Source organism: Zootoca vivipara, chromosome 4, assembly GCF_965207765.1.
Source record: "Zootoca vivipara chromosome 4, rZooViv2.hap1.1, whole genome shotgun sequence".
In the NCBI taxonomy this organism is placed as follows: Eukaryota; Metazoa; Chordata; class Lepidosauria; order Squamata; family Lacertidae; genus Zootoca; species Zootoca vivipara.
The window spans coordinates 20,443,188-20,455,886 of NC_142587.1; the positions used below are offsets into that span (position 1 = coordinate 20,443,188).

Here is a 12,699-nt window from a genome sequence, read left to right on the forward strand (position 1 = left end):
AGATCGGCGGGCGCTGTTTGCCGGGCTTGTCAAGCCCAGCAAACAGCGCCCGCCGATCTTCGGTGACAGGCGGGGGTGGGGGGAGAGCAGAGAACGATCTCCGCTTCTCCCCCACCCCCGCCTGTCACACAGCACAGGGCCGAAGATCGGCGGGCGCTGTTTGCCGGGCTTGTCAAGCCCAGCAAACAGCGCCCGCCGATCTTCGGTGACAGGCGGGGGTGGGGGGAGAGCAGAGAACGATCTCCGCTTCCCCCCCACCCCCGCCTGTCACACAGCACAGGTCCGAAGATCGGAGGGCGCTGTTTGCCGGGCTTGTCAAGCCCAGCAAACAGCACCCGCCGATCTTTGGTGACAGGCGGGGGTGGGGGGAGAGCGGAGCACGATCTCCGCTTCCCCCCCACCCCCGCCCGTCACTCAGCACAGGTCCGAAGATCGGCGGGCGCTGTTTGCCGGGCTTGTCAAGCCCAGCAAACAGCGCCCGCCGATCTTCGGTGACAGGCGGGGGTGGGGGGAGAGTGGAGAACGATCTCCGCTTTCCCCCCCACCCTGCCCGTCACACAGCACAGGGCCGAAGATCGGCGGGCTCTGTTTGCCGGGCTTGTCAAGCCCAGCAAGGAGCGCCCGCCGATCTTCGGTGACAGGCGGGGGTGGGGGGTGAGCGGAGAATGATCTCCGCTCCCCCCCCACCCCCGCCCGTCACACAGCACAGGGCCGAAGATCGGCGGGCGCTGTTTGCCGGGCTTGTCAAGCCCAGCAAACAGCGCCCGCCGATCTTCGGTGACAGGCGGGGGTGGGGGGTGAGCGGAGAATGATCTCCGCTTCCCCCCCACCCCCGCCCGTCACACAGCACAGGGCCGAAGATCGGCGGGCGCTGTTTGCCGGGCTTGTCAAGCCCAGCAAACAGCGCCCGCCGATCTTCGGTGACAGGCGGGGGTGGGGGGTGAGCGGAGAATGATCTCCGCTTCCCCCCCACCCCCGCCCGTCACACAGCACAGGGCCGAAGATCGGCGGGCGCTGTTTGCCGGGCTTGTCAAGCCCAGCAAGGAGCGCCCGCCGATCTTCGGCTCTGTCCCCCGATGCGCTACGGCTCGGGGAAGCAGGCAGGGAGCTCCTGCTGGGTCCCGCGCCTTCGCCTCTCGCTCGGTCGGGGCTTTGCGATAGTGCTTATTTTCGGGATATGTCTTATTTTTCACCAACCCTTTGAAATCCTGTCATGGCTTATTTTTGGGGGATGCCTTAAAATATGAGAAACACGGTATACACATATCCTACCATAACATTATAATCACCGTAAACCAGTAGAAGAAGAGGAGTAGGAGTACGAATAAGGGTTTGGATTTGATATCCTGCTTTATCACTACCTGAAGGAGTCTCAAAGCAGCTAACATTCTCCTTTCCCTTCCTCTCCCACAACAAACACTCTGTGAAGTGAGTGGGGCTGAGAGACTTCAAAGAAGTGTGACTAGCCCAAGGTCACCCAGCAGCTCCATGTGGAGGAGTGGACTCGAAATTGGCTCACCAGATTATGAGTCTACCGCTCTTAACCACTACACCAGATATCAAAATTTCAAATGCCTTGGAATCTAAAGAAATATTAGCCCGGTTACAAAAAGATGATGGACTAAGGGCTTGCTGCATCTCCTTGTGAAGAGCATTCCAAAAATGGGAACCACTTCATAAAAGGCTCTTTCTTATGTAGCCACTCTCCCCACCTGCCTTAGAAAAGGTACTTGGAGAAGGACCTCCAAAGCTGATCTGAAGAGCTGGCCAGATTCATATGGGAAAATAGGCTCCATAAGGTAATGGGGTCCCAAGCCTTATAAAGTTTTAAAGGTAAAAAAAAAAAAAACCAGCACTTTGAAGTTAGTTGCAATCAAATGAATCCTCACAACTTTCAATGAGACTTTGCTGTAACTTTAGCTGAACATTACCTATTTCAATGTCCCGCAGCATTAACAGGTATCAAATGAAATCATTATAGCATAAATAGATTTGTATCAAATACCTCAAAATCTCTCCGCTTTTCATAAATAGGAATGATAAGTTTATAGATGTCAGCAATCAGTTCATAACGTTCAGCCTTCCACAGCCCATCTGCACACTGTTCTAACAACTCCATCAGTACATCCTAGTTACAGGGGAAAAAGCACACACATGTGGATAGAGACTAACCTAGAGCAATCTAATTTTATTTTTCTCAGGCAGCATACAAAAGGATTAATTTCCAGTACAGTGTGTTTCTGATGCAGTAAAGGCTCCTGACAGTGGAAGGGGAGAGGCAATTTTCACCAATTCCCCCTTCTTCCTACAGTCTGCAGTGTCACTTCACACACTATTCTAAAGGGTTCTGGGGAAATCCAGTTTGGTTAACATTTAATTGCCAGGTCCACGATTCCTCAGTGCTCTCTCCCCAGGCCCTGAACTTTAATAGCCTGGCTTTAATAGCATCTCCACCATTAAATTGGCCTCTTTGTCTTAACATACTATAAAGTGAGTAATGGTGTATGCTATTTATTATTTAGTTTGTGTTTCCATGGGTTAAAAATATTTTCAATGTGTTATGAACTCTTCGTGTTAGACAGCAAGCAAGACATTTTAGAATTCAATAAAAATAAATTAGTATTATAAGGATACAGAAATAAGTATGAATTAAGTTTACATACTTCATTAAAGTGAACATCTTGCATCCCAACATCTTCCATCATAGAGGCCTCTTCATCTATATTTGGAGTGATTACTCTGAAGCTTATACAGCCTTGTTTAAACATTCCTATTTATATTGGATGGAAAAATGCAGACAACACTTTTGAAGAAGTAGATCAATGGAAATCCCACAAAGGCATGAAAGAAATTGACAGTTTTAAAGTTGCAGTGAATAGATCTAATTTCAAGTTACACTTGGTTGGGATGGTATTGGATTGAGTAGAGGCATCCCTTCACTAACTTCTGCAAACTCAGCTGGTTTCCTCATGCCCACTGAGTAGTGCTTGTGCCACTCTGCTGGAGCAGCCCCCCTCCCCTTTCTGCCTGCTGAATGTGTGGGCGGAAGGCAAACTGGCAGTATCCTTGCCAGCATCCAGTCCCCAAATAGGGCATTCAAGGGCAGGCCTGAGCTAGCCTGGAATCTGTTGGATCCCATGCTGCTCCTAACAGCCAATCCCAAAGTCCTGATCCACCCCCTGCCCCACTGCAAATCCTCTGCTGCCACTTCTACTGCTGGTGGTTAGGCTGCAGATGTGGCAGTAGCACCACCATGCAGGGGATCAGCAGCAGCAGGTTTGGATTTTTTTTATTAAACAGTATAGTGTTTTAGTAAAGACTTGAATAATCAGAACCATGCTCTTGGGTTTCTGAACCATAGGACAAAATTCTACTGATTGCAAGTTAATAGTAAGCATGTCTATTTTCACAACCTTAGTTCCTTCAAAGCCTAAGATGGAAACTTGGGTAAAAGGAGGGCCCTTTACACATGGTTACTATGACTATTCAGGCTAGCATTAGATATAATTATCTTCAGTAACCCAGTGTTTAGACATTATATAGACAAGTAAAGAAGCTGGTTTTTTATGGTACATTCTGTGATGCTGATATGTTTAAAAGGCTCACCAGTGCTCGCTCCCTCCCCTCCCCTCTCTCTCTCTCTCTCCCCGCCCCCACCTCATCAAATTCCCTTCTTCTCTTTCATTTTCCGGTCCTCCGTTCCCGCCCCCGCCGCAACTACGTGGTGCATAAAATGAACGCGGAAAAGAAGAAAGCAGGGAGGCGTGGCTTGGGGTTTGGTCGGAGGAGTGAAACGGGCTGGTTCGCCATGGAGCCGTTTTTCTATGTGGAAGAAATGGACAAAATTGACCCAGTTATGGAAATAAAAGAGCAAATTGAAGAGCTGATGAAAAAAGAGATTTTAGTGGATGTAGACATTCTGCTCAGACAGACAGAGACAGTGACTAAAGGACGCATTACCAATATTCAGATGGTCAAGGTTGAAGAAACTGCACTCAGTTTATGGAATTGGACCATGGCAAGAAATAAAAACTGTGTTATGGCTGATGTGCAGAAAGTTCAGTTGCACCATGTAGCCTGCAAACTGATGAAGTTCTGTGAAGGAGATGATCCTTCTGAGGAGATAGTGCGGAGGCAGATTTTGATGGCTATAAAGACTGGGAAAGGCTATGTGGATGTTGGAAAATCTGATCTTGCCAATGAATTCTTTGAGATTGCTTTGGATAGTCTGGAAAAACTCTATGCTCTGCTGAATAAGAGGAGTACTAGAGAGACTGATATTTGTGAACACAAATCTGATATAGAGAAGGGTGTGTTCAGAATTCTCTCTTTCCAAGCTGAATCGGCAGTTGCTCAAGGGAATCATCAGAAAGCAGTCACATGTGTTCTTCAGTGCAAAAACTTCCTAATGAGGCTGCCCCAAGAGACCTGTTACCTCTCCCGCCTGTGCTATAACTTTGGTGTGGATGAATACACACAGAAGAGATATGAAGAGAGCTCCTTTTGGCTCCGCCAGAGTTACGAAATTGGGAAGATGGATAGGAAATACTCCAGTGGACAAGAAATGCAGGCTAAAGTACTGCGGTTACTAAGTACTGTCTATCTGGATTGGGGGAACAGAGGTCATGAATACAAAGCTCTCATGGCTGTCAACATGGCTAATGAGGAAGATTTGCATCCAGCTGGTTTGTTCTTGAAAATTAGAATTCTCCTGAAAGGTGATGTGCTAGGTGCAGAACTTGGCACAGCTATTGCTGAACTTCTGCGTCATGAGTTTCCTCTAGATTTTTTTGTGGATGTAGCAAAACTGCTTCTGGAGCATGAGAGGCAGACCATTGTGCTAGGCTTTTTGGACTCAGTTGCTGAGAAGTTTAAAGGATTTCCGGATGTTGGCAAAGTCATTCTTCTTCATATTGAACTCCTGATACAAAGAATGAATGAGTCGCTTGCCCAAAATATTATTGAATGTGTTATTGCAGACCACAACCAAGGAAAGTGTCTGCATCCTGAAACACTGGACCACTTGCACCATGTTCTGTGGGATAGAGCTGCCAAGTACTATAAGGAAGAAAAGTATTATGAAGCCCTTGAGTGGTACACTTACTCATTCAAACTCTACTCAAGTGGACAAACAGACAAGAACATTGCAAGTTTGGAAAGGAATATGGCTGCTTGCTTTCTTCGCTTGAAAGAGCCTCTCAAGGCTAAGGAGGCATTGGAGAAAGCAGAGAGGCACCATCCCAACTGCATATTCACTTATTTTTATTTTTATAAAATTGCCATCCTAGAGAATGATATGGAAGCAGCTTCCAATGCAATTGATGAAATGGAGAAGGCAGTAACAGATCCAGACTCAAAGACCTGGATGCCAGAACAAAGTTTGGGCAGCCTCCTGAAATTAGCTGCCCAGTTTGCTTTAGAGAATAAGCAACATTGTGCAGCTATAAAGGCCTTGGAGTGTTTATCTCTGCACTTGGACGACTGTGGACTAATAGCTGCAAATTTTAAGTGTTTGGTTCCACTTATAATGTACGAAATCACAGGAAAACCCAGAGAGGAGATAACTGCTGATTTGGAGAACCTTCTAAAATACTTGACTGCAGCGTACTATAGATATGATGAAGAATTCGGAAAGGACACAATGACAATGGAAACAAGAGTCAGTGAAGTTCAGTGGTTCAGGAAGACTGCTTGGACCTTTGCTGCCCTGTCCGGGAGCTGCCTGAGACTAACAAAGGATTTATTTCTAATTTCATTCAAGTTCTCTCAGCTTTGTCCTTCTGACAAAACTGTTCTGCTTGACCAGAGATCATGCCTGCTTATGGCTGCTGCCATTGGTCTTGAAATAGGACGGAGCAGCTCTACTGACCAGAAAGAACTACTGATGGAGGCCCTCCGACACATAGAGTCTTGTTGGAATATTGGGATGTATCTGAAGGAAACTGGCAACCTTCCCGAAGACCCAGCAGATATATTACTTCTTCTTTATGAGTTCGAAGCAAGGGCGAAGCTCAACGACCCAAAAGTAACCAGTCTTCTGGATAAAACGCTGCAAAGGCCCAATATTGATATTAAGACGCTGGAAACAATTGCCTCGCTGGCCATGGAGCCACCAGCTTACTACCCTTCACTCGCCAAGAAGGCCCTCAGAAAGGTTTTGACTATTGTTAGCAAATGTGTACCCTTCGATACACTCACTTTCAGCAAATGTATACATAACTTGATTCAGCTTTCTCTGCCATCTGATGTGGCTGGAGCAGACGTATACGCACTGGCGGAGTCATGGGCCTATTTTGAAGAAGCTCTGAAGACTTTGGATAGTATGGTGCTGCGGCCCAGTTATCCAGACGCAGAAATATTCTGGCTCATGGTTAGAGCTTGGAATATAGGAGTATATCACAACTCTTTTGGCAGATATAATAAAGCTGAGCAATGGTGTCGCGTAGCAATGTTCTTCTTGAATCACCTGAGAGATATATGTAGCAGCTACAGGAGAAAGATGACTGGCTTTTACCAAGTATTGCTGGGCAGACTTCCAGGAGCAAATGGACCCTCTCCAAATAAGTGACAGCAATCAAGTCCACAGCAAAGGCAGCTGGTGCTGTACTCAACTTACCAGTCATTTTGTTGCCCAAACCAGGTAATTTTGTGTTACGTTAGGTGAGATAAACAACTACCTTCTAGTTTGTCAGAGATGTGTGTCTGGAGAAGGGTTGTACAATGAATAAAATAGTCCAGCAGTTGCAAAAAAAAAAAGGCTCACCAGTGCGATAGAGCGATCCACTGAACAACTATTACCATGCAATCCCTGCACAGACAAGATTGTTGTAAAAATAAAAGGAGGAGTGAGGAGAAGAGAACCCTAAGCTTTTTGGAGGAAGGCAAGGATAAAACTATAAGAAACAAACATTCCGAGTGACAGTTTAACAGGCGGAGTGTGATGATATTACATTGGATTTTCCTTTCTGTAAGTCTTTCTTTAAGATATTTTTTAAATGTTTCATTGCTATTTTTTAAATAGAAAGAATATTAATTTGTTATTTATTAAACTATTTTTGGACCTTTAGCCACACGGATGCTAGGGCAATACACAATATGCATAACTACAACTGGCTAGACAAAACATAAATGCACAAACTATATAACTGGTATATAACCATTTAAGCAGCAGTTTAAAATATTCCAACAACAATGGAGTAGGTGCATGAAACATACCTTTTCGGAGAAGGTACTCTGCCACCAGAGCTGTTACGTGGACATAACACATTGCTGCCTAAAATACGAACAATAGCAACCATTACTACACAATTTTTGTTGTGACTAAGTGCAACATTCAGCTTTACATGCTTGGCAATAAAAAATAAAAAATAAAATAAAAGCTTTGGCAATCCCACCTACCATTGTACCCATTATATTTTGACTATATGCAATTTTGGCTTTAGGCACAATCCCCGGAATGTAACCCCTGCATAAGTTGTGGGCTTACTGTATATCTTGAATAAAACTGAAAACGTTGGAGCAGCACAGCAATTCTTTCTAATTTCTGTTGGCACATTTTTCTCCAACCTCTTCAATATGTGTGTGATTTATACAATTATAAATTTATAATTTATATAATATAATTAATTTCAACTTTAAGAACAGTATTGCCAGATCACAAAAACCAGTAGAGTACTTTCTGTCTTGCTTACCTCTGAAAGATCTCCATTTTTAACATGAATTCTTGCCATGCTATCCAACCATGTCTTCCTGAGTTCAGGTGTACTGGCATAAGACTTTGCCAAACTGTACTGAAGATCCACAAGCATTTCTGGATCATTCTCATGCTCCTTCATTTGTGCTGTAGCCATTAGGACTGTACGGATGCGTTTTGTCAAATCCTTGACATCAGAAGGAAATGTTGTGTGCTGTAATGTGAAAACAGCGGCACGATATGCAAAATGAGCTCAACAAGCGGCACAAAGCAGTGAGAAACTAAACTGTACCTATCCAGTTAGTGACCTGTTGCTTGAAATTCCTTTAGAAATAATCAAGTAGTATGAAAGAAGAGTAAAGTTGTGTGGACTATTCCTCAGAATCCTAACCGCATGAACATGGCCTTGACTATTTGTTGCATCTACTCCTGTTAATGTTACATTGTTTCCTTCAAAGTAAAAAAACTCTAAAATGTAACTATTTTAAAAGCTAATTTTGTATGTACTTATATTATACAATGAATATTTAAACTAGTGTCTCAAACATGGACTATTGTAATCTGAAAAGATTTTACAGATATTTTCCTTTCTCTCTCAAGCATCATAAACAACTTGGCATTTTTAGCATTTTCAAATAAGACTTCATCAAGGTCCCTTTTGCGACTGCTTCTGTATTTTTCATTCTACAGCATTTCTGTACATTTTGTTCTCTGCTTATACATGACTATAAGCTTATTATGGTTGATCCATAAGGGCTGTTTACATGTTGAAGTTTCAGCATCAATGCCATGGGAATGAAGCTGATGATCCAAACCCTTCTTTATAATTTTATAATGAAATGGAAAAAGCCTACTACAAACCTTAGTAAGTCTGTCACTGTTAGCACAGTTATTGATGATGGAAAGAGACTGCTGAAATCTGGTTCCACCAATTCCAACAACATCTGCAATCAGCTGACTCACGGAAATGATAACCTTGTAAAGAAGAAGAAACATAAATCTTGAAGATTTCAATTTGGGATTTATATTGTATGTATTATAAATTCTGTATACAGTTTTGGAACTTTCCTAAATATTAAGCAGCCTGTAACTTTGTGTAAGTAAACAAATACAAAAAAATTGATTTGTAGACTCTTGTGGGGAAAATGCAAACCTATATGTGAATAATTTGCATTAAAACTGCAGTGATATAATAGGGCATGAGTTTGAATATCTAGAAACATCAGCTACTTGTTCCAAAATTTGTGCATAGGAAGTACACAGAGAGAGTGCAGCAGCAAGGGTGACCCTTTCACGTAGCTGCTTGGCATGCAGCATTTATTATCACACATAACTTACAGTGTTTGTGTGTGCTGCTCGATGCACTATATAGCTGCAGTATGTAGAGAAGAGAAGAGTTTGGATTTGATATCCCGCTTTATCACTACCCGAAGGAGTCTCAAAGCGGCTAACAATCTCCTTTCCCCTCCCCCCCCCACTACAGACACCCTGTGAGGTGGGTGGGGCTGAGAGACTTCAAAGAAGTGTGACTAGCCCAAGGTCACCCAGCAGCTGCATGTGGAGGAGCGGAGACGCAAACCCGGTTCACCAGCTTACGAGTCTACTGCTCTTAACCACTACACCACAGTGGATGTGGTGGATTATGTTGCTAAGTACACACAATCCAGTATTTAAGACACGATACCAGAAAAGGTCAGCATTTCATCTCCTTAAAACACCTTAAATACATAAAAACAAACTGTACTGACTTGTAGGTGTGTCCTCACAAACGATCTCTTTCCTGTGTAATCAAAATTATTCCTCATCAAGAAATAAAGGAGCTGTGATGCTTCTGTTCGTATTGAACTCAGTTTGGAATTGCAGCACTTCAAAATTTCATAGCACAGTGAAGAACACATGTCAGCCCTTCCTTCATAAAATGTAGAAGGAAACTGTAGAACACACAGAAACATTTACTCTTTAAAAGGTAGGATAAAATAAAACCATCAGGTAACAAGTTTCAAATAGCAAAGTGTTCAAAAAAAGTCACATGGGAGTTGGCTGTTTAATTTATAACACATTAGAAAGGGGCTCTAAAAACAAACACTTTTGATGTAGACATGTGCACCAGTTTGTTTAGGAGTCCCAAAGTCAGCTTTGCAAATACAGTAAGTGTACAAAGAGTTTGCTAGCTTGTCTACCTCACAAATCTAGTAATTTGTGGTATGTGCAAAAATTTGCAACTTTGTAAAGCTTCACCCTTAAAGTGACTAGAAAATATATATTGACAGCCTGACAGAAGGTAGTTGTTGTCTCAAAATAAGCCCAAAGCTTAGGCAGGATTTCAGTGTTTTTGGGTTGTCATATTTCAGATCTGCAACTCCATCTCCCAAAAAGAAAGCAATTGTGACTTTGTCACCTGTTTTAAAGGGTGGGCCATATGGCCCACATTCTAATCTCTCCCATGACCCCTGGAGATAACCACTGTAAAACTGAATGGCCAAACACTATGTTTACATACCGGACTAGCACTTGTTGGTAATGCAGTTCTGGGTTCTGAACATATAGTGGCCTACTCAGTTAATGGGTCCACCTGTTCCATCAAGGGATTCGGGAGCCTGCTTCTTTGCACTGGCTGGACTGGAATGTCAGTCTACTCAACAAGACAATGACTTGTCCAAATTCAAAAAAGGATTTTTTTCAGAACCTGGCATCTAGTTCCCAAGCTGAAGCTCCATGAACACAACAGAGTCCTCCTTCACTCAGTTTCAGAAATATATACTCTAATTGAACAAAGAAATATGCTGTCTGGAGAAAAACAACACCCTGCCCTGGGCTCTCCACATTTATAGGCAGCATATAAGTAACAAAACAGAACGCCACGCCCCCCAATCAATATAGCATACAGAGAGAAGAAATTATAAATTGAAGACTACTTACCTTAAAAATTAGTGATCTTAAGGCATTGAAGACATTTTTTAATGCAGTTTCTGACTGGTTTTTTTGCAGAAAGCAAAGGTACACATCGAATACTTTTTTCATCAGAGGATTATGCCCATGATCCATCAGGAGCTGATTCTTAAAATTAAGAGAATTATATTTTGATCCCTACACAGATGAATTACTTTAAGGCCTCAAAAACCATTATAAACCTTACAGACTTGTTAATGGAATGCTTCCCTGGTGGCTATCTGCACACAAACATTGGGGAAAGAATTATTGGTCTTACTTGAATTGCAGATTGTTAATGTGGATAATGAAGACACTTGATTGGGTAATCAAGTGATGGAGGCAGGAGCACAGAATTGTGGGAGGCAGGCTTAATCTCAGTTTTTCAGGCTCACCAAGCAGCAGTAATTGATGTACGTACATAGAAAAGAAATCTGAACATACCTGCCTACCTCCCTCCGGCTGATGACATGCCCCCAAAATAAATAACATAATCCTTAAACATAGGAACAAAGGGAACCCTTAAGTAAAGCCTTGACAGCAGTCTGAAATTAGCACAACTGCAGACCACAGCAGGGAGGGCTCCAGTGTCTTCATCTGTTTGTCATCTTACAAATCTACTTTTCAGGTAAGACCTATAATTCTATTTATTGTGGTGGACGATGAAGCCCACTAGATTGGGACATACCACAGTGATTCCCAACTGGGTGGGACCCAACTGCAGTGGTGTTCCTTAAAGTACTTGATGAACGAGCACAAGCGTGACTATACACATTGCGTCAAACTCAGAGGTGACCTGGAAACATCACAAACAGAGGAGTTGTTTGAAGGGTTTTTCAATGGGTGTTCCGATTATACAGGATTTCACATAAGTGTGTGGTGCCTTGGGGTGTAACCCTCAAACAAATTGGTTGCTGCCTGTACTCCAGATGTTGTCAGATTAAGGTCCTATCATCCCTGATCATCAGTATTGCTGGCTGAGGCTGATGGGAGTTGGAGCAACAGCATCTGGAGAGCACTATGTTGGCTACCTCTGGATAAAAACTCTGGCTACGCCTAACTATACAGGTATCTAAGCACATACCTTGAATGCCATTGTGAATAAAGATAAAGTGTCCAGAATTGTAAGGCAAACTTCAGTGGCAATGTTGGCTTCAAGTAAAGATTGGTGAAGGACATCTGCTTCTGAATGGCCATAACCTGTGGAAATTTGAGGCAGTTGTTACTTTGAACTCTGTACCAGACTTTGACAAAACTCCAAACTTTTAATATCAACACTACTAATCAAATAGTAGCAAAGCTGGAATTCTTATGTGTCTTACAGGAATGTTGCAGTTGCAGGTATTTATAATACATATACGGTAACATGTGCACATATTTGCAAGCTTGGGTCGTGTAAATGATTGCTTTATGTTTCAGATAGCTTGAAGCAAAACGTAAGGGATGAGAGTACATAAATAACAAATGAGTTACAGTAATATTCCAATTGTATCCCAGACCTGTGGACTACACATAGGTGGAATTAGCCTAGATAAGTGACAACTGAAAAAATAATTTCCAAAAAATTCTGAGACACATTCAGTTTGGTCTAGGACAGTTCTTTTCCAGACTTCTGATACCTGAAGCACATTTTTTCATGATTTAAAATTGAAAGCATAGCAAAAAAAATACCCTCATACTGTACTAAGAATGTAAGATTAAGAATTACCCACCTTCAAAAAAACCACAATCCATGTGTTTCTTAATGAGTCCTCATTTTAGGATATGCCTGCTTGTTGGAAGGTGACAAGTCCTGAGCAGACTCATGCAGACAGACAACTGTTAGCCTCCTCTAAAGGCAGATAATTCTGCTGCATCAGGAGTCTTTAAATGCTCTAATCATTTGCAACACAGACAGAAGGAAATAAGTCCCCACCATGCATCCTTGAGAGATGCATTTTATGGAGGCTCATATAGGCTCACAAGTGCATTTACTTTCATTCTTATTTAAATATATAAACGGAACCATTGTAATACTATGCCATGGATACTCATCTCACTAAGTCAATCCAGGAGAATAACATGGCCAATGGTATCAA

The 12,699-nt window shown here is 42.8% G+C and overlaps 2 protein-coding genes across 7 annotated transcripts in view; one reads left to right on the forward strand and one right to left on the reverse strand.

The window, feature by feature from the left end:
• Positions 1-12,699, reverse strand: part of DOCK9 (dedicator of cytokinesis 9) — a 111,107-nt gene that overhangs the window by 10,283 nt on the left and 88,125 nt on the right. For all 6 annotated transcript variants that reach the window (XM_035116162.3, XM_035116158.3, XM_035116160.3 and 3 more), the window contains 8 exons: positions 11,706-11,821; positions 10,613-10,750; positions 9,442-9,624; positions 8,555-8,668; positions 7,692-7,907; positions 7,216-7,273; positions 2,664-2,770; positions 2,006-2,128 (listed from right to left, as the gene is read on the reverse strand). In XM_035116162.3, the coding sequence (XP_034972053.2) occupies positions 2,006-2,128; positions 2,664-2,770; positions 7,216-7,273; positions 7,692-7,907; positions 8,555-8,668; positions 9,442-9,624; positions 10,613-10,750; positions 11,706-11,821 (1,055 nt within the window). The remainder of the gene's footprint in view (positions 1-2,005; positions 2,129-2,663; positions 2,771-7,215; positions 7,274-7,691; positions 7,908-8,554; positions 8,669-9,441; positions 9,625-10,612; positions 10,751-11,705; positions 11,822-12,699) is intronic.
• LOC118085053 (testis-expressed protein 11) lies at positions 3,666-6,912 on the forward strand. Its single transcript, XM_035115317.3, has one exon. The coding sequence runs from the start codon at positions 3,734-3,736 to the stop codon at positions 6,566-6,568; it is 2,835 nt and encodes a 944-aa protein (XP_034971208.3). The 5' UTR covers positions 3,666-3,733; the 3' UTR covers positions 6,569-6,912.

Excerpts from the sequence above, each read along its gene's own strand:
- LOC118085053 (XM_035115317.3), top strand. The coding sequence starts at position 3,734 with ATGAACGCGGAAAAGAAGAAAGCAGGGAGGCGTGGCTTGGGGTTTGGT.